Source organism: Anabrus simplex, chromosome 3, assembly GCF_040414725.1.
Source record: "Anabrus simplex isolate iqAnaSimp1 chromosome 3, ASM4041472v1, whole genome shotgun sequence".
In the NCBI taxonomy this organism is placed as follows: Eukaryota; Metazoa; Arthropoda; class Insecta; order Orthoptera; family Tettigoniidae; genus Anabrus; species Anabrus simplex.
In genome coordinates this window covers 7638008-7658538 of record NC_090267.1, presented here as the reverse complement: position 1 = coordinate 7658538, position 20531 = coordinate 7638008, and the positions used below count along the sequence as shown (strand labels likewise).

Below are 20531 nucleotides of genomic sequence, written 5' to 3'. Positions count from 1 at the left end.
GCAGATCAGTAGTGACTGATTGATTGATTGACCGCTTTTCAACGTAACACTTCCCAGATTTCATGGGGCATGCATTATTTTGGATTTGTTAACCCCTGTCACTCTATTGGCCAACAACCCAGGCACTGAGAAGATATTTAGGGTTCACCTTTCTGAGGTGAAACCAGTATAAATTCCTTGTTTTATAACATAGGCCACTAAACCTTGGCAGTAAGCAAAGGTTATATTCTTTACAGTAACGGTCCTGAACTTTAAAACTAAGTAGATAAAGAGCTTTTGAAGTATGGAGGCCCTCTGTCCCGACCATAAGGGAAGCATATTGTGTAAGTACTTAAATTTGTACAACTTTCTGCTCTAATGAGGTTACCTTTTGTCCATGGCCTGTTGGACATTACCTAGGCCCCATCCCCAAAACACATACTCGTCCTCAATGCCGCCCGTCTCATCTCAAACTACAGAATAAAACAAATAACTCTGTATCTCTCTGTCGCCAATAAATGAGTGTTTTAGTGCCGTCTCAGCCATCGGCGGTGGCTCTTAACCCTTTATAGGGCAAAAGACCGGGGGTATTAAAAAAATAAATTTTATGGTTAATTTGTACTTGAAATATATGTATGACAAGGGATGTACAACTAGTTTATAGATTTACACCTTATTTCATAAAATATGGGGTGGGAAATTATTATCCCACTGATCGTTCCAGATAGGTAATGTTTGTGGGTGGGCAGTGGGATAATAATTTCCCACTTACAAATATTTATGATAATGCGCTCATTACGTATTAATTACTTTATTGACATGAACATAATACAATAACACAGCATACTGCGTGGCCTATGGAATAAATTGATTATGAAATCTCTCAAATTTAATTTAGTTAGGATGTAGAAAACTTTGAAAGCACTGTCTGTGATTTTTAAAATGTTCAAAGCATGATTTACATAACGCAGCATTACATTTCATGTTACTGCGTTTCTCCTTCTGCTCAGTACTACATTGTGCACAGCGACGATGTGTTTTTATCAGCTCAGGCTGCCGATATCTGATAATCTCACCGTATTTTCGATCGTTGCTTGCCCAACAGATCTGTTTGTCCATCTTCCACGCCCGTTCGCTGGGGAATAACCAGGGCGTTTCTTGCTCGAAAATGACCGTATCAGTTCATTTACTAGTTGTGACCTAAGCTTCAGGTGTGACGTACCTTTTGTTTTATCTCTTTCATTTCCACTTTGTACACTATGTATGAACTGACAATCAAACCGTCCAGGAAGTAATAAAAAATTTCAAGTCGCCATCTTCTAGACTTCTTGACCTGCCAAAAAAGAAATAACATGAACCTATAAGATACTATGTATAGGATTTCCAAACATAATAGGTTGTGTGGGTTGACCATTGTTTTTGCTTACCATAGTACTGGACATGGTCTTCACCATCAGAGTCCCCACCTTCCTCCGAGTCCAGAGCTTGTTCTTCGGATATTTCATCCAGCCAGACTTCAATCTTTGCTTCCATATTCAGAGCAGTAGTAATCAACCTACATAATTCCAGCATAATACTGTATTAATTATTATTATTATTATTATTATTATTATTATTATTATTATTATTATTATTATTATTATTATTATTATTATTATTATTATTATTATTATTATTATTATTATTACCAAGCTACTATTAGATGAAACAAGCTTTACCAATGTTCATGATTTGAAGCCACTTATTAGGAAGACTATATAGCACAAATACAGTCAAAACCAAAATTAGGCCTAGATCTTACATAAAACCCAAGTACTGACTAGGTGCAAGTGACTATAACATCTTTGTCTATCGTCATAAGAGGAAACTTAAAACAGTTTTAGAATACAGAATTGTAGTAAGTTTGAAAAAATATATAAATAATTTTGAAATAGCATCTTACTAAGTTGCAGAGAAACTATGAAATTACCATTGATTCTGTTATTAGTATTCTGAATGACACAACGGATGGATCATTATCATATCTGTGCCACAAACAGATTTTCTCCTTGAATAAATCATGATAAACTGCATTTCCGAAGTATATACTAACCTTTGGTAATCTTCTGTCTTCAGTATTCCACACCTTCTTCCTACAAACACCGTTTCACTGCAGCTCGACACAATGAGATTGCCACTGCACGCGCGCTAGGAACCACTGGGATATATACTTCCCACCTAGTGATCTAGGTGGTAGTAGCAATCAGGTTATTAAGTTTGAAATGAAACTGTGCAGCCCTCTTACACTAGCAAGTTGAACTGCATGTTCTGAAACAGCCGGGAAGATAATCTCCCTAAAACCATTACGTATATACGAGGTGCGAAGATAATATCCCAAAGACCTATAAAGAGTTAACATCTACCGAGCAATGCCGGCGTGAGGTAAGGGCCCACTCTTCTCTGGTCCAGTCTCCTTCTGACCGGCGCGCCGGAGCTCAATCCTTTCCGGCAAGGGCTGAGGTGCGGGAGCAGCATCACTATATCTGGTCTATGGCGACCATCACCATGGCTATCCCTCTCAAAGTAGTGGGAGAGGTGTATCTGAGTGAACTTGGGGGTCCGGGAGACCCCTCCTGGGTATCGGCAGCGGCGGCCGCTCTTGCCGTCAAACTTGAACTAGGCATCACGGACTTAGACAACTTCTGGAAGACTTCAAGACTGATTTTCAAAATAATTTCTCTAATATGTACTTTCAGCAAGAAATTTTCTATCTGTGAATTTCCAAAATAAAAATTTGGTTAAGCAAATTTCTACAGTGACATCCCAGGGAAGGACATTTTTTAGGGGGAGGGGGAAGGTCAGTACCTGGAGGTACACCTCAACCCCGTGCATTTAAAGGAAGCGCCTTGAAGAGCGCTATCTAACCCACAAAGTTTGCTACAACTATTTCAAGAAGTTTGAACTTTTCCCCATAGATGTCTCTATTAAAAACTGATGCCATGCACTCTGGTGTAAAGTTGAACGACTAAAAATTTAAAGACATTTTGTATTTACGGTTTCCTAAACTGAATTGATTATTCTTTGTTTTTGATCCTTCAAAGTTTGCAACACTTCTAACTCATCCCGCCAGCTTTGGAGTGTGGCCAGTCAGAAATCTTGTGCATATACTTTTCAGCCAATTATATTTTTCTGGTACCTATTTTATCTATCAGTAAAGAGAGAGGCTTGTCTGGTTTTAGCCCAGAACCCTCCAGAAACTTCCTCTCGGGTATAAAACTGACGCATTTTCGAGCTAACTTGTCTTACTGAACACCAAGCTTTCTGAGTGTGTGTTTACTGAGGAGGCGGGTGCCTCACTCGTCCGCAAGCAGTACATCAGCTTAAGGTATGTCCACCATTGTTCTATAATCTAGTTAGAGTCCTTGCAAGCTAAGTCGAGGGGAAAGTTTCCAATGTTTAATAATGTAACTGTAAAATTCCGAAGATGTAAATATTTCTTCTTATGTAAAAATTCAAAAAGTCTATAGCATTTAACTAAAAGCCGACGATAGAGAGTGCGTTACCCTCTCGAATTCCCCTCAGTTTAATCTTGAGGTGACTACGATTTTTTAACTGTTTTCGCTATTGTAATTTGTAACTTAACTTGTCCATCTAGCCACCTCAGTAGTTTGGTATTAGCCTCTGTATCGTCGGGCCACAAGCCCAAGTAGGGTTTTAAACTTTGATTTCAAGGAGCGGAGTTTCCGCCTCCATACATTTTTGATTTATGTGCCAGTAACAGAACCGGTTGTTTTTCACAAAGGCCCGGTAGAATGGGTACTCGATACTCCTGTATTATTTATTCCTTATAAACTTAAAAGACAAATAAAACGGTCTTGTAAATTGTAGGTTGTGCCTAGAAGGCCTGAAGGTGTAAGTCTTATTGAGCAAAGATGCTCTGGTCACAAATATAAAAGTTAAAGATTATAAAAGTTTGGAACGCAGTTGCCTCGGAAAAATTCTAGAGTAAAGACGCTCTACCTATTAATATAGTAGATGTGTATGTAAAAAAGGAATGGTGTCTCTGGAGGGCTGTATCTTGTAACATTGAGAGCTAAAGGTGCTCTTGAAAATGATGTATTTTGAATATCCAGTAACAGAAATTAGGAGGTTTGTCTCCTTAATTATTGGGTGAATGAAACCCTAGCGCTCGAGTAACATTGTTAAGTTTAGAGCTTTAAGCTCTGCTTGTTAAGAGACTATTTGCTGATGTTTTTTGTCTTTCTACCTTGTATCTAAGCTAAGAAGCTAGTTTTGTATCTGATATCTTGTCCTGTCGGCAAACGAGTTGTTTTGTTAAAATCTGAGAATAAATGAAAAGAAATATAGCCTTAATGTTTAAAGTTATAATTTAATATTTTGACTGTTGTAGATAGACTAATTCATGCCCACACCTTAATTTTACCTCTCTGTTCCACGCAAAAACGGCAATACTACTACTACTACTACTACTACTACTACTAATACTTAATTTCTGTTACGGTACACGAATAATTGGATCGTAGATTTCAGTCAGTTGATCACTCCTGCTATGGCTGTCCACATACGCTACGCCGTATGGATCCGCTGTCGTATTGTTTCTCCCCCTGGAGCAACAACAGATATGTCGTATTTGTGCAATCCCGTCTGTTTATACCCAGAGAGTTCCCTTCTCTATCTTATACCGTATCTACTTTGGGCCAGACATTGCGGGACATTACACCAAATAGCCTACAGTAGAGACAATACGTGACACTCAGCGAGATATCGAGGGACAGCTATTAGAGCTCTCTCTAGCGGGTAGACCTGAGAACTACTGATTCTGTGATAAGAGCATGTGTATTTGTGTGTGAAGTTTTTGCTGTCATTTATGCGTTTTCAGTGAGTTGACATAATTAAATAGTAGCGTGTGTCATTCCTTGATATCTCCTCTCAACATGAGGGGAAAGGTATGTGCTGTGTTTGATTGTAGTAGCTATGAAGTAGAGAAGAATGCGCGGTCTTTCTTTCGCTACCCTCGTGACACGAAAATACGTGTAATATTGTGTTTGCATATATATTCTTCCAGTGACAAAGATATTTTTATAGTACTTCATAATTTTCTGATATGCTCGACCCATATTTAACTGGCTTAAAATGTAATACGCATATTTTATTGTATAGTGCAGCAGTTAACCTTCAATACCGATGTGTTGTTGTAGGTGTGATCTGTGGGTTTTGAAATATCACGGAAGTGATTTGGATGAGGTGTACAAGAAATAAGGGACGTTACGCTTATATAAGAATTATACTATCCGTTCAGATCATTTCCAGGCCAGCGACTTTCCTACATTCAGCCTGTCCTACTGAATGATAGAAATCAAATTTGTTCTTCAAGCGTTTGTCTTAAGTGATTAAACTACATTAGAATATCCGGCTTTGTTTCGAAGTGTCAGGTATGTCGTTATGTAAGTTGCGTGTTAGCCAGAGCTTACTCCGTAAATAGTGTTACAGATTTTCTTCAGTAAGGAATTATGATTTCTATCATTTTACAGTGTGTCATAGCCTCTAACATATTGTCGGTAATATTCAAGTATCAATAATTTACTTTTGCCGAACTTATAAATCTCAATTGAGAGCCATAATAAGTTAATACTCTTTCTCAATTTCAGCATTCTTTTTTATAGGCCTATTCAGTACTTTTAATTTTCTTAAATTTTAGTTATAGATGGTAGTTTCAGAAGGAAGTTACGAGATATAGTCCATCATTTTAATTATTGTGTTGATATGTTATTTACAATTGTGTGCGAATTAAAAGTGACGCTGTGAAAGTTGAGTTTTTCCTTACGCTGTAGGCTGCAGGAGATGGTATTAGGATTCGAAATCGTGAGAGTTGTTCCGTTTAGGATATCTGAATACAGTATGTAGAATTTTTCGTATATAAGTGTTCTTATGGATATTCTTCTGTATCACATTATTACACCACAACAGCTATATCCTTTACGGTATTTAGTCCTCATGTTTTACTTAAGAGTAGGCCGCCTGTCTTTCGTAACATATATCCTGATAATTATTAGTGTGTGAAAGATCTTCTTCAAGGGCGAGTAGCGGTGAGTTTGCATGGGTTCGAATTCCACGATCGGCAGCCCTGCAAATCGTTACCGTGGTTTCCCCATTTTCTCATTAATCCTAGCCCTTTCCCTTTGATTTGTTAGCGCTATATTAAACTATTAGCAAGAAAGGAAGAAAAATCTTCAGGAATAAATTGTTGCTCTTGAAATTGCAAAAGGTAGTTAGGTACTTGAAAATAAAACCAGAAATATATTAATAGAATAAGCAGTGATCGCCGGAACGAGTAAACGTGACACACTTTGGTAGTGTCCCCTACATTGAAATATACAAAATACAATTGACCATAGTTTCCTGAATAGATATGTTTTTACGTAGAAATCTCTTACCTTGCAATGAGTAAGAATCGACGCAATTGGCCACAGGAACAAAGCTCGTATTACATGTGTGAGAAACTGTAGTAGTCATTGTTAGTGCAATATGTTTAGTTTTACAGTAGAATATAACAAAGTGACTAACAAACGCTGCTATTGGCTGGAATGAATTCAGTGAGGCACCACTCACAGTATTCAGCACAGACAAGTACCACACAGCCTGGGGAACAATAAAAACTGCTAAACATTTAAACCAACTGTTTGACATGGTACTCCCTTCAAGGGGCGCTCTGGTAAGCACCCTTCGGTTGTGTCATTAGTCATGACATGCACAGACAAATGAAGGAAGGACACTGAAGTAAAGGTTGGTGGCATTGTTTGACGAAATCAGCTCATGGCAGTGTTGTTTACATTTTTGTCCTCAGTTCAACAGATTCTCCTTCTTTCCAGTCTTCTGGTTTGAGTTGTGAATCAAGGACCTTCTCAGTTTTCTATCTCTCCACCACTCACTTCCTTCCTCCAATATTTTTTATTTTACTCCTATCTTCTCTGTACTCTCCTTTACCATATCCATCCACCTCTTTTTTGGCATTCCCTATGTCTTTCTCCTATCAGTTTCTCTGCAAATACTCTCTTTGGAACTCTCTCCTCTTGCCTTCTCATCATGTAGCCTATCCATATCCTTTCAGCTTACTGGTCTCTATCTTGTCTTGTAGTTTAGGGAATCCAATTCTTTTCCTGATTTCTATGTTCTGATTTTATCCCTTTGTGTCTTTCCTATTATTCCTCTAAGGAATTTCTCCTTGGCCTCTTGGATTCTGTTTGCATCATGTTTTTTTGTTGTCCATGTGCCCGCTGCATATGTCAAAATTGGCGTGTAATACATAGGGTGCAAAATTTTCTTGTATTGCTGTGGGATGTCCCAGTTCCAGGCTATACTTCTCACACATTGGTAAAATCCATTAGCTTGCTCAATTCTCTTTCCACTTCCTTAATTTAATTTCCCATATTCTGCAATTATTATCCCCGAATGATGAAGCTTTCCACAATTTCAAATTTTCTTCCATTTACTTCAATATTCCCACCTCCTTTCTCTATTACCTCTCATCACCACTACTATCATACATTTCTACACACTTATTCTCATACCATATTCCTCTATCTGCTGATTCCCTGCAGTATCTTGTTCTTGTACTTCTATTTTATCTTCTTCCTATATTACTATATCATCTGCAACGAGTAAGACCTTTGCCTCCTTGGTTCTCATTTTGTGTTGTATGCTCTTGTTGTCTTCATTCACGATTGTAATGAAGAGTGGAGGGAATAATATACCTACATCCTTGTTCATGTCCTGTTTCTGCATTGAACCAGTTTCTTATTTCTATCATATTCTTGATGCTACCTACTCACTTTTCGTTTATGGCTTTTATAATTGGTTCTTCTCCTCTCCCTGCCTTCTTGTTTATCAATGCGTCCATGACCACCTTTTCTCCATCATGTTCTTTAGATTCAATGGATTGAAAAACTTAAAAATTATATTTATATTGATTGTGGAGTACGGCACTACATGGAAGTAAAACATTGATAATAACCGGTGCCGAGAGAAACAGAGTTGGAACCTTTGAAATGCCATGTTATCGGAAGTTGTTGAAGATCAGATGAATAGAACATGTCTAAAAAAATGAGATACCGTAGTGAATCAGGTTGATGGGAGGAGAACAGTTTATGAGAATACGATCCTAAGAAGGAAGAGTTTTATAGAACAAATCTCAAGGCACTGTGAACTTGTTCAGTTAGTTTTGAAGTGATGGGTAGAGGACAAAAATGGTAGGAAGATTCCAAGATATGGGCCCGTGTGATCAGAGTGATATGCAAATGGAATAGCCACTGAATTTCAAGATTTTTTTCATTTCGATCACGATCAATGTACGGTGGATTTTAAAACGTGAAAGTCATCTTGCTCTGGGTTCATTTCCATATAAAACTGTGTCTTATATACAGCAGAACCTAATAATTCGAAATTTGTTAATTCAAAATCCCGCCTAATTCGAAAAAGCTCTCGTTCCCGGAAACATTGGTACGGTTTCGCTTGTATTTAAATTGTTTAATTCGAAATACGCATACCTCTAACTCGTAATTCGAAGAACAGTGTCGCTCCCATTACCAAAATTCTGACTTTTAATTAAGAAAGCCTTTACATTTAAAAACGTAATATTTTACAGAGTAATTTACGTTCAAAATATACCCGTTTCATGACACAACGTGACTTCCGGAACGTGCAGGGGTACCTTTCCGCACTTTCACTCACTTCGATGTGTCTACAGTTTGTTTCATGTTTGCGAAGATCGAGTGAAATCGTAATTCTTTTGTATTCAGTGCTTTAAAGATTGCCGCAGTATCACGTAGCAGGCAGTGTGCGGAGAAGCAGGATCCGCGAACACTGGCGATGCCCACAAGTTGGCGGAAAATCGTGGCTCATATAATCAATTCGTACGCACCGAACAGTTTGTCAATGCCGATGAAAGTGGACTTTTTATGCAGAGCCCAAGCCGAATTATCGTTTTAAAGGAGAGAAGTGCCAGCCAGGAAATTGTAAAAGGGTGGGGGTCATTGTACTGTGTTGCAGTGAACACGGAAGTGAGGAACTTGCTCCCCTCTTCATGGGAAATTTCGGTAAGGCAACATGTTTTAAGGGCGTCAGGCACTTTCTGTGTAAGTTGAAAGCATCTAAAAAAAATGGAAACTGTACAGTAATCCAAACATATAATAATTTGTGCAGGGGAGTCAGGATAATTTGTCCTCGTTTCCGAAAACTGCTTTTTCTGTCATTCCATGGGGTTTTGCTTGCCAGTGATTGGTCGAAGTGATTTCAATAATGTGAATGCACCTTGTTGGATACATTTCGGAAATAGTTTTTTGCTTGGTATTTGAAACGTTTACACACTCGTTTAAACTACATGCATAAATGGGTCTTGGAATACTTTGAGACGCGGCACGGGTTGGCATTTCTGAATTACAGGAGAAGGGCTATGGTGGGAAACTGTACAAGGATAGTCACTGTACTGTGTTGTAATGCAGACGGAAGCAAGGGACTTTCTCCCCTCGTTATATCAATGTTCGATAAGTCACGATGTTTTAAAGTCATCGTTTACTTTCCGTTCAAGTACAGGGTACCTAAAATACATCAGTAAAGTAATCCAGTGAATAAAGGACTTCACAGGGTGGCCAACATAGATTTCTCCTCGTGTTTGAATTTTACTTTTTTTCTTTCATTGCGTGAGGTTATGTTTGTCAGTGAGTTATTAAAGTGCATTATTTGAATACTGTAAATGCACTTTGGTTACATTTTGGAACTGTGAATCAAGGTTAATTTCATGCAGTAACGTGTCTTAGAATATTTTTTGACGCGGCAAGGTTTTACATTTCTGAATTACGAGTTGATGCTTCATTCAAAATCACGTAGTTCGAAGACGGTTTTTTACGTCCTAAAGACTTCAAATTGACGAGGTTTTACTGTAGGTACCGGTATGAATATGATATAAAGTGTCATGTAAAACTGGGGGTTAGGCATCCGGGAGATAGTAGGTTCGAATCCCACTACCGGCAGCCCTGAAGATGGTTTTCCGTGGTTTCCCATTTTCACACCAGGCAAATGCTGGGGCTGTACCTTAATTAAGGCCACGGCCGCTTCCTTCCAACTTCTAGGCCTTTCCTATCCCATCGTCGCCAAAAGTCCTACCTGTGTCGGTGCGACGTAAAGCCCCTAGCAAAAAAAATGTCTATGATCTCAGTATCGACAGATACGTTAAGTGCTCACTGTATTAGAAGTCATGTAAAACTGGAGGTCTTTAGCTATGATCATGGTATCAATCATTGAAAACTTGACGTCTCATAGGTATGACCATGATGTCAGCAGTCATCTAAAATTTTGGGTCCTTTCTGTATTATCATAATATTGACAGTCATGTAAAATTACAAGATCGTTGCTTAGTCTGTTGACAAATAATCTAAGTACCAATGACAGCAATAAGGCAATATACTTTTCTGTCCTGTGTTTCAGGTCATTGGAAGTAATCAACAACCCTGGTACCTTCTAACTACTATACTTCAGTTGCAGTGTGAAATGGACCTGGAAGTAAAGATCAAAGAGGAACCAGCCTGGCTTGAAGAAACAACAAGTGCATCAATTGTAAGTCTCATTCCAGATGACTTTATAGAGATCAGAATTTAACCCGTAGTAGGTAGCTGAATAAGTTTGGCAGGGCAATATTTACTATGTGCTTACCCAATATTATTTTCAGCAGTCACAGTTTGCTGCATGGGTATCTGTTTTGTTTCTTTCTCTGGGAATATGCTACAGTGTGCTAAATAAAGCTGCCAACTCTTAGGAACTAAGACAATGGTATTGATGTACATCTATGGGTCGAGCTAGTGACAAGAACATTGTTCATCGGACAAGGAAAGGGGTTCTGGTGGCATAAGCCCCCAGATTAGGGCCGCTGAGTGGACAATTGGCCTGGAGCATTTACTAGGGAGACAGCAGTACATTCTATGTTTTATAGTGGCAAAAAGCTGAATTAATGTTGTGGTCTTGATAGTGAAGGATCCTCGACTTCGTCCTGCTTGTGACGAAGTTGTGATAGGCAATGTGTCAAGATCGAGGCTTCAGGGCATTTCATGTGTTAAGTACCCCCTGACTGACTGTCTGTTGTTAGTTGATACCTCTATTGGTTATTGAAATGGATTTCTGGAGGGTGTGTGGTTATGAATTTATTCTGCATGGTTTGGTAATGGAGTCTTTGTGGGATTGACAACATTTTCTATTGTATGTCAGTGCTAGTATTTGCAGAAGTAATGGAAAATGGTGGGTACTAGATTGAATTAGGTTATGGCCAGTAGGTCTGTGGCTCTCATAGTGAACATATTTTTCCTCAAAAAGAAATTTCAGGTAAGATTTGCATTATTCAAACTTCTTTACTATGTTACTAATGTTGGGTGACCACATAATAGGCGGTTTACTGTGAGTATAGCTCATCTAAATCAAAGACCCTGATGAAGGCGGAGATGCAGTGGAATATTTTGGAGAAGAACAAGATATTTTAATTTTTCCTGTCTCTTGCTACTCTAATCGCAGTCCATTGCAATCCTCTGAGTATGTGGCTTTCAGTTCAGTAGCTGATAGCTCTGAGGGTAAACTGATGACATGCTAATTTCATGTGGGCGAGTGTGTTTTGGGTTCGGTCTAGAGTTATTTGAAGAAGCTGAATTATCCCAGCACATGTTTGAAGTTATACCAGCATGAAAGTTCATTCCTGCACATCATTATGGCACCTCAGAACCTTCAAAAAATTTGAAAGTTGGAAGAGAGATGTTCAATGAATAACTCTGACTTGACAATAATAATCTATTGTAAACACTGTGATTTGCTAATTTATAGATGAGATATTGCCCATGAATTGCTTAAAGCTAAAATTCTGCAATTGATGCACAGTATTCTCAGAATAAATATGTGTTTGTGGAGTTCTAAGTTATAGTCACTTCAGAAGAGAATGGTGTCTGAACATATCCAAGATGTGATCATACTGCTGTTCAAGATCTCTACCTTTGATATTTCTTTTTGTGTTCTGTGTCAAATTTGAACCTGACATATGAGTGCACTTCTGATCAAGAACTCTAGGTTTGATATTTCTTATAATGCTTCTGTATCAAACTTGTACTGATATCAAAATTATGTAAATGAAACATGTACCAATATCGGAAAATATTAGTGAGTGTGTTAAGGTTGGGGTTGGATTAGTCTGTACTTGTTATGGTCAGTGTCAAAATTACTTTGGTTACTCTGATTATAAAAGAGGATGGTTGGCCCATTGTACTTTTTAAAAACTGTAATAACTGGGCGAGTTGGTCATGCGGTTAGGGGCGCGCAGCTGTGAGCTCACATCCGGGAGATAGTGGGTTTGAATCCCACTGTCGGCAGCTCTGAAGGTAGTTTTCTGTGGTTTCCCATTTTCACACCAGGCAAATGCTGGGGCTGTACCTTAATTAAGGCGACAGCTGTTTCATTCCCATTCCATGATTGCCATAAGACCTAGCTGTGGCAGTGCGACGAAAAGCAAATAGCAGAAAAAGAAAACAAATCCTCCAACACTAACACACCCCCTTTAGCCCCACATGTTAAAAATTAGTACTCCTATCATAATCAGTATAGAAGAAGATAAATCACAAATCTTTCATCAGTGTCTTTGAGACTGGATACACGAGTCTGCTAAACATAATGTCAACACAGGTGTGAATACTCTGGGTTGTCCTGTCATCCACAATCTGCTAAAGATATGTGTGCTAAGGAAAGAGCAGATTTGCCTATGGCTTACGAGGGATGAACTAGCTCAAATCTGAAATTTCTCTCAAAATAAGTGTTTTTCTCAGACTTTTATTTCATTTAGAAAGGCAGAATAGAGATTAGCTCTTTTTATTCCTCAAACACAGGTCAGTGTCTATGTTGCATAGAGAACCATATCTAAGGGCTCTAGAATACACGATTTCTGAGAAAAGTTTCTTTAATATGCCCTTAGATGGCTCTGAAACTTCGAGGACTTAAGGCACATTAGAAATGACCTTTCATTCCTCTTTGTCGTTATTTCCCATTCTGTTTTGTGCATCTTTTTTCATCCTTTCTTTAGTTTGGCTACTGTTCTCTTTCTTCTATATTGAATGGGTTCAGTATATTCTAGAATTCTATACTTTACTTCACTTTTATTATTAAATGAACTTATATTAGAATGTATGCTATTGATCACAGTCTCTTCCCTACCTCTTTAGTGCCGATGAGGTTTTATGAATCGAAGTGAGAAATTTACTGTAGATATACACTCCAACACTGCTGATTCTCCACTAATGGTGATTGTATCCCCACTATTCTTGACAGAACACTATATAACATCTTTGTAGTGGTAAAACTTTTAATTTGTTCTTGCATTTGGTTTGGACTACATCACATATTTTCCTCTTATCTGACTGTGATAATCCTGCTTGTTTAATGTTCATTTTTTATTTTTGCACTTGGAAGCATTGAAATATGCTGTTTGAAACAGAACTGTCTCAGTGTATTATATAGCCCCTGTGAGCTTGGCAAAACCAGAGTAGAGAATGTGATTCATATATTTCAAGGTATTTAATCAGTCTAAACAAACTCTATGCTGAGAATAATAAAAGATCTGGAACAGTTTTAACACTTGGATGTGGTTCAAACAACCTCTAAAATTTGACTGATATGATTTGATATAGAAAACAGTTCATACTATTTAGCATTTATGTCTATGGCTGCTTTCCTCCAAATTCTGTGTGAGATGGCCCCAATTCCATCCCTGATAAGATATCATCTGATATGGCTAGAAAATGTTTCTCATTTTATGTTTGTTTCTCAGTCTCATCCTTTCCCTGACATAAGGAGTGAGCAAGGATAGCAACACCATTCTCAGTACAGCCTTTCGTTTTAACAATCCTCACTTGGTAGAAATCTTTCTAAACATTAGTGAAATTTTGTAAGTAACTGTATTACTGGCAGGTATTACTCTGTTGGTGACTATATTTGTAGATGTGTGTTATGTGCATACCTAATTTATGTTATATTCCACAGGAAAATATTGAACATGTGTCGGAAGTGACAGCTCTGAAAGAAGAAGCCAAATCAGAGTTAACAGAGCCAAGGCCAATGCAGGAAAACTCTCGTGAGGTAATGTACATAATTCTTTAAGCCATCATCGCATCATTAAAATAGTTAGAAACAAGGCTCAACAGCTATCAGTGGTTGACCCTTCATTTCAATGCACATCATTGATAGTCCTACTGAAAATATATTTTTTTATCAGATTGACTGTTTACTTACCTAATTTTCACTTTTCCTTCAAGTTGTTCCACAATCTTGCATTATGTATTGTGTAGCAGTTGTGAATGCTACAAATACTTCTACGGTATATCTTTTAGGAGCTGGTATCATTCCTACTAATAGTTTTGATTTCGTAAATTTTTACTGTTACTGGAGTTTTTACTAGTTGCTTCCAAATGAAACACCTTTGTAATCTTATTTATTATATTAATTATTTGCAAACATACCCGTGCTTCGCTGTGCTTTCTGTATTGTACACAGATATTGAATTAAATTACTGTACATGCAGTGAATAAGATTTTTAAAATTGCATGTCTCTTAGCATTATCCAGAAACAGCAGGGTGAGGTTCGCATACTTTGTTTCAAATGTTAAGTGCGAGTAGTGGAGTTGCGATAATAACGGCAGGCTCACTTGCCTACTGCCATTCACAGTCGAGTAGGTAAATTCTCAGTATAATGGGAGGCCTCATTACCTACTTCCCAGTCACAATCGATTTGGGGAATTTTCGTTACAATGGCAGTTGCCCTTTCCTACTTCCACGCAGATTACAGCTGAGGAGTTTTTATTATAATAGCAGGTGCCTTTCCTACATCCAATTAGTATTGAGTTGTGCTGTTATCATTATAATGACAGGCCCCTTTTCTTAATGACATTCACACCTAAATGGTGAGTTTCCATTGTAATTGCAAGGCCACTATGCCTAATACCAATCAAATTTTAGATGGATAAATTTGTTTATAATGGCAGGCACACTTGCCTACTCCCAAACACAGTTGTTTGAACAAAACTGCATGCTCCCTTGACTTCTGCCAGTCAAATCGAGAAGGGGATTATTCATTAATATGGTAGTTCCCACTTACTGATGCCAGTGACACAGCAGTTAGAGAAGGATCCCATTCCTACTGCCAATGAAAGTCAATGTGGAGAGTAATGATTATAATAGCAGAACCCCTGGCCCTGCTGCTGAGAGTCACAATCAGTTTGTAAAATATTAATCATAATGACAGACACACTCTTTCTACATCGCTACATATAGTCTTAGATGAACATACAGTAGTACCCCTATATAGCATTTCTTCCAGGGACCGGAATTTTCTAACCTGAAATAGGGGTTAACTTTAAATCGAGGTTTTAGTAGAAAGCAAACTTTTTCCAGAAATCCTTGCCTGTATTGACAAATTGCATCAACACTCATTATTTACACAATGACAACAATAAAACAAGGACATACCTACCCTACACACTATACTTTCTTTTATGATGGTGGCTACTGTGTGTGAGTCTGTGATATCCGTAGTGGATAACGGTGTAAGAGGCAATGAAAAATGTGGCAAATGCAGAAGTGTAGTAAAAAATGGGATTCTGTGTCAAAAGTGTGATGAATGGTACCATTTTCATATTGTAAATAGGACTGGTATCGAGGAAAGTGTCTGGCTATGTCCCGAGTGTAAACAAACCGATAGTGAGGCAGAAGAACAGGAAAGAGAGACTTACGAAATTATACTTAAGATTTCAGGCGTGCTACAAGAAGACTTATGTGCTCTGAAATTTGAAAATGAAAGCTTAAAGGACAGAATAAAGAAACTGGAAGATAAAGAAGAAATTGGAGAACAACGCCGTGGACGGAAGTGATGCGTAGCTATTTTATGCCTAATGTTATACATATGGGAGAAACTATGTAAATTACACCCTAAAACTGGGAAAAAACATTTTGCAGTGCCAAGATAGGTTTTATTCATTGGAACAAGTCCCAGAAGAAGACACATCAAGTTTTCCAAATAATTTTAAATCCAGTGGAACTGAGCTCGATAGCTGCAGTCACTTAATTGCAGCCAATGTCCAGTATTCAGGAGATAGTGGGTTCAAACCGCACTGTCGGCGGCCCTGAAGACGGTTCTCCATGGTTTCTCATTTTCACACCAGGCTGTACCTTAATTAAGGCCACAGATGCTTCCTTCCCACTCCTAGCTCCTTCCTGCCCCATCATCACCGTAAGACCTGCCTGTGTCAGTGCGACGTAAAGCAACTTGCAAAAAAAATCCAATGGAGGTAACCCACAGAAGAAGAAAACAAACAGAACGTCAAGATTGCCAAAAATGCATCTGTACGCAGACAGTCAAGTGCGGGGTATGGCAGAAGGCATCAAGGATGAGCTGCAGAATCCAGTAACTGAGGTTTTAGGACTAGTAAAACCAGGTACCAAAACAGGAGACGTCCTTTCAAGTTGTGATCCAGTGATAGAGAAGGACAATTATGTGGTGATTGTGAGTGGTAAATGACATTGCTGCAAATGAAGGTGAGGAACTAATTATGACCCTCAGTGGTAAGATTTCCAAACTACCTGACTCAAAAGTAATTGTAGTTAATCTTCCACTCAGGTATGAACTTTTAGAGGACTCAAGTGTGAACAAAGCTGTACCTGATGTAAATATAAAAATCAAGAGATAATGTAAAAGTTTTAGAAATGTCTATGTAGTAGATACATTCGGTCTTGGCAGGCAAATGTTCACTAGGCATGGGTTACATCTGAATGGTAATGGAAAGGCAACTCTCTGTAGACAAGTTGCTACATTTATCAACAGATATCTGGAAACTACACTCATGCTCATAAATTAAGGATAATTGCATACTGTGGTGCCACGCAACGTGGCACTACACAAAACTGGCGCTAATAGCATAGGCACATAGTGAACACAAAAGAAACATATCTGTAAGTCCATGGTATCTGCGATAAGTTGAGAAAACCATCCCAAAACACATGTGCTACAAAACGTAACTGTTTCCTGCACATGTACCCCGACATCAATATGGGATATTATCACCATGCACACGTTCAGAGGCCGCACAATGGGTTGGCATATTCTGTATCAGGTGGTCGAGCAACTGCTGGGGTATAGCCTCCCATTCTTGCACTAGTGCCTGTCTGAGCTCCTGAAGTGTCCTAGGGGTTTGAAGACATGCAGCGATACATCGATCAAGAGCATCCGAGACGTGCTCAATGGGGTTTTAGGTCTGGAGAACAGGCAGGCCACTCCATTTGCTGGATATCTTCTGTTTCACGGTACTTCTCCACGATGGCAGCTCTGTGGGGCCGTGCATTATCATCCATCAGGAGGAAGGTGGGACCCACTGCACCCCTGAAAAGGCGGACATACTGGTGCAAAATGATGTCCCGATACACCTGACCTGTTACAGTTCCTCTGTCAAGACATGCAGGGGTGTATGTGCACCAATCAAAATCCCACCCCACCCCACACCACTGAAACATGCTAATTTAGCATGGTTTCTAATGTGATTATACCGATGTCTCCAAGAGTAGATATCTGGCTTTTCCTATAGTTATTGTATTTCAACCTTCTGTCGACAGAGGGCAGCTCCCTCTGTCGCGAGCGTGAAGGATCTTTTCTCGGCGAGACCTTTTTAATATCTTCTCCTTGAAGTAATGTTGGGCTGTTTATGCTGGGGAAAGAAGAGATGTGTCACACACACACAGGAGCGGCGTTTTTGCTTTTCTTATGGTGGTTTTATAAGTTTAAATCTATGGAAAACTGCTGCATCATTTGCATGCTTCGATGAATGATATTGACGGTAATGTAACGTTTTAAATTTATTTGATGTATTATCTTTCTTTTTATTATGGCCAACCGAAGTCCATCTCGGTACTCGAAGCGAGAATGGCATATGTATGAGTTGTGTAAGTGATTGTGGTGCGTCAAAATCTGGTCTCTGATTACTGTATTCTAAATGAATTTCTCGATGAAACATTTTGCCATTATTTGGAGGTATGGTCTGTGTGTCGGCCAGGTCTATTCTAGCCGTACACAGTATGTAGGTGATGGATCTACGCGTGACAGTGGGGTCACAAACGTCCTACTGTCATTTGCCCTAGGTGGGATATATATCTACTACTGACGTGAGACTACCAGGGGTAGTGTTTGATCCTTTTCCAAAATCTGTACAGATATTCAAGAAGAGAATAAACAACAACAGAGATAATAAATTAAATGTTAGAAGGCATTCGACCAGTGCAGGATATTGTAAATAATAAATGTGTGTAATTAAATTAATTCCATCCCCTGGTCTAAGGAGTTTGGACAGCCCAAGTAGGGGTGAAGTACAGTGGGGACTTCGAGGGCCCTGGGACCGCTACGGTAGCTGTGAAGGCCCTTCAGGAACTCTGAAAAGTGGTGGCCAAAGGGGCTCTGGTTAAGACGCAGCAGGTCGTTATGCTACTTAGGTTCCAAAATGGGTAAAATATAAATAGGTAAGTAAATTCAGTGTTAATTTTAATCTTATACCAGTTGTATAGTATTATTAGAAGTAATTTCACATACCGTACTGTATATGAGTTGACTATGTTTGTAAGATATTATAAGTAGAATTTTGTAAACAATATAAATTTATTAAGGATTATGTATGTGTTTAATAGAAAAACATATTAGCGTAAATTGTATAATATTGTATTCTAGGAAAATTTTCTTCGTCTCCTGTTAATTTAAAATTTAGTGCTTGACAATAATGTATTTTAGTGTACCATTTGCCACCGAGGTAGACACCTCATTTGCAAATAAAGAGATTTTGATTTTTTTTATTTGATTTGATGAAATGTTGAACTGCACTCCACGAGTTGCCTTGATTTTATTTACTCGCACCAATCTGCCGGAATTATTTGCCTTAGGGGGCAAAGGGATCGCGTGATTGAATGAATGTGTAGATGAATGAGCTGAGTGCCAAGATGACGTATCGGTCTGCTGAATTTATGCCTATTTGTTCCCTATCGTGCCTCTTTTCTCCTGGGTGCAAAGTCCTTATTTTGTATGGTGTGCATCCTTGTTGTTTACGACCTGGAGCTCGCCATGTTGGTTTATTTATTTCATGGCCGTGTGCAGGTCCATGTTTTTCTGTTATTGTTTTGCTTTGCGTTCATTGCTCCATGGAGCATTGTCTTTGCCCCTCGTGGATTATTTCCTTGGTCCGGCAGTTTTCTGATTTAATCACTTTATTATTTTATCTGCTCCTTGGTGTGTGGGAATCGATATGAGAGGGGTATTGTTAAAAAAAAAGTGTGGATATTGAAAATGACTCCCACGCTTGGAATTGCGTTTCTATTCCTCGCTGAAGGAAAGATTGAATAAAGATTGAGTTAATGATATTCAGCTCGCAGTTTTTAGTAGCGAGGTCAGTGGTGGAATAAATGCTATCATCTCAAGAGTAACTGTGCTCTATGCATGTAAGAAAAGATGAGGTCACGAGACCTTGGTACGATTATCTTTTGGGCTGACGCCGAATATGTATGTATTACCTTGTTATTATTACCGGTTATTTCATCTAATTAATCCCTTTGATTTACGTTACATTACAATAAAATCTCATCTATCATTTATAACGATTTTTACTCGTAGTAGTGTTAGTTGTTAGCTTTAATTGTTTGAGGAGAATAACGTTTTCAGCTCAGGGCTATGTATTTCGCCCTTCCTGATCGGGGATCCACGGCAAATTTATTTCCCTACGATGGTCGTGATTCACTATGTGTGTCCTTTAGTTAGGGAGGGTGTGGCTCAGAAATGGTAGCAGAGCGTGGTTTCGCTGCAAGAAAGTGCTGGAATTGTGGTAAAGCGGGGCATATTTCTAAAAATTGTTGGTCAAAATCGCGACTGAAGTGTTTGAAATGTAGCCTCGTTGGTGTCACTGCGCGTGTATGTCCTAGATGTAGTTCCGGGCAGGGAAACTGAACGCGCGCCGGCGAAATGGCCCTTCGTTGGCGCAAAATGTCGGTGTTAACAAAAGGATCTGGGGCCTTCCTTCATCAACACCCTGGGCCAAAGTTTGTATGGGGTCCCGCACGCTATACGCCCTACTGGATACCGGTTCCAGTGTTTCCTTCTTGAATCTGAGCCTTGTGTCTTCCATGCATTTAAAGTATCTCTCGGATTGCGGGAAGATAGATAAGTTTATGTCTGCTGAAGGCCGTCAAGTGTGTCCGGTGGGCCGCGTCGTATGCCACATCAAAATTCATAATCTTTCGTGGAATTGGAAATTTTATGTTGTTACAGATCTGTCTGTGCCGATCATTTTAGGGACTGACTTTATGCAAGCGACGGGTCTATCCATTGATTTCATTACTCGAAGTTTCGCCTTCCGTTTCCGGTCTGACGTAAATTATCCTTTCGAAACCCCCTTTCTGCGTAATATTGTGTGCCCTCTTTCTACTTTTGTGACTCCAAGTGCGTCCTGTGACCTAACCGA

General features: G+C 38.9%; 1 protein-coding gene across 1 annotated transcript in view; it reads left to right on the top strand.

Annotated features, from left to right (window-relative positions):
• The first annotated feature begins 4829 nt into the window (after nucleotides 1–4829).
• LOC136866922 (zinc finger protein 568-like) overlaps nucleotides 4830–20531 on the top strand; it is a 58443-nt gene continuing 42741 nt past the window's right edge. Inside the window, exons 1-3 of the mRNA XM_067144015.2 lie at nucleotides 4830–4925; nucleotides 10459–10587; nucleotides 14035–14130. Coding sequence (XP_067000116.2) covers nucleotides 4914–4925; nucleotides 10459–10587; nucleotides 14035–14130 — 237 coding nt within the window. The 5' untranslated portion in view covers nucleotides 4830–4913. The remainder of the gene's footprint in view (nucleotides 4926–10458; nucleotides 10588–14034; nucleotides 14131–20531) is intronic.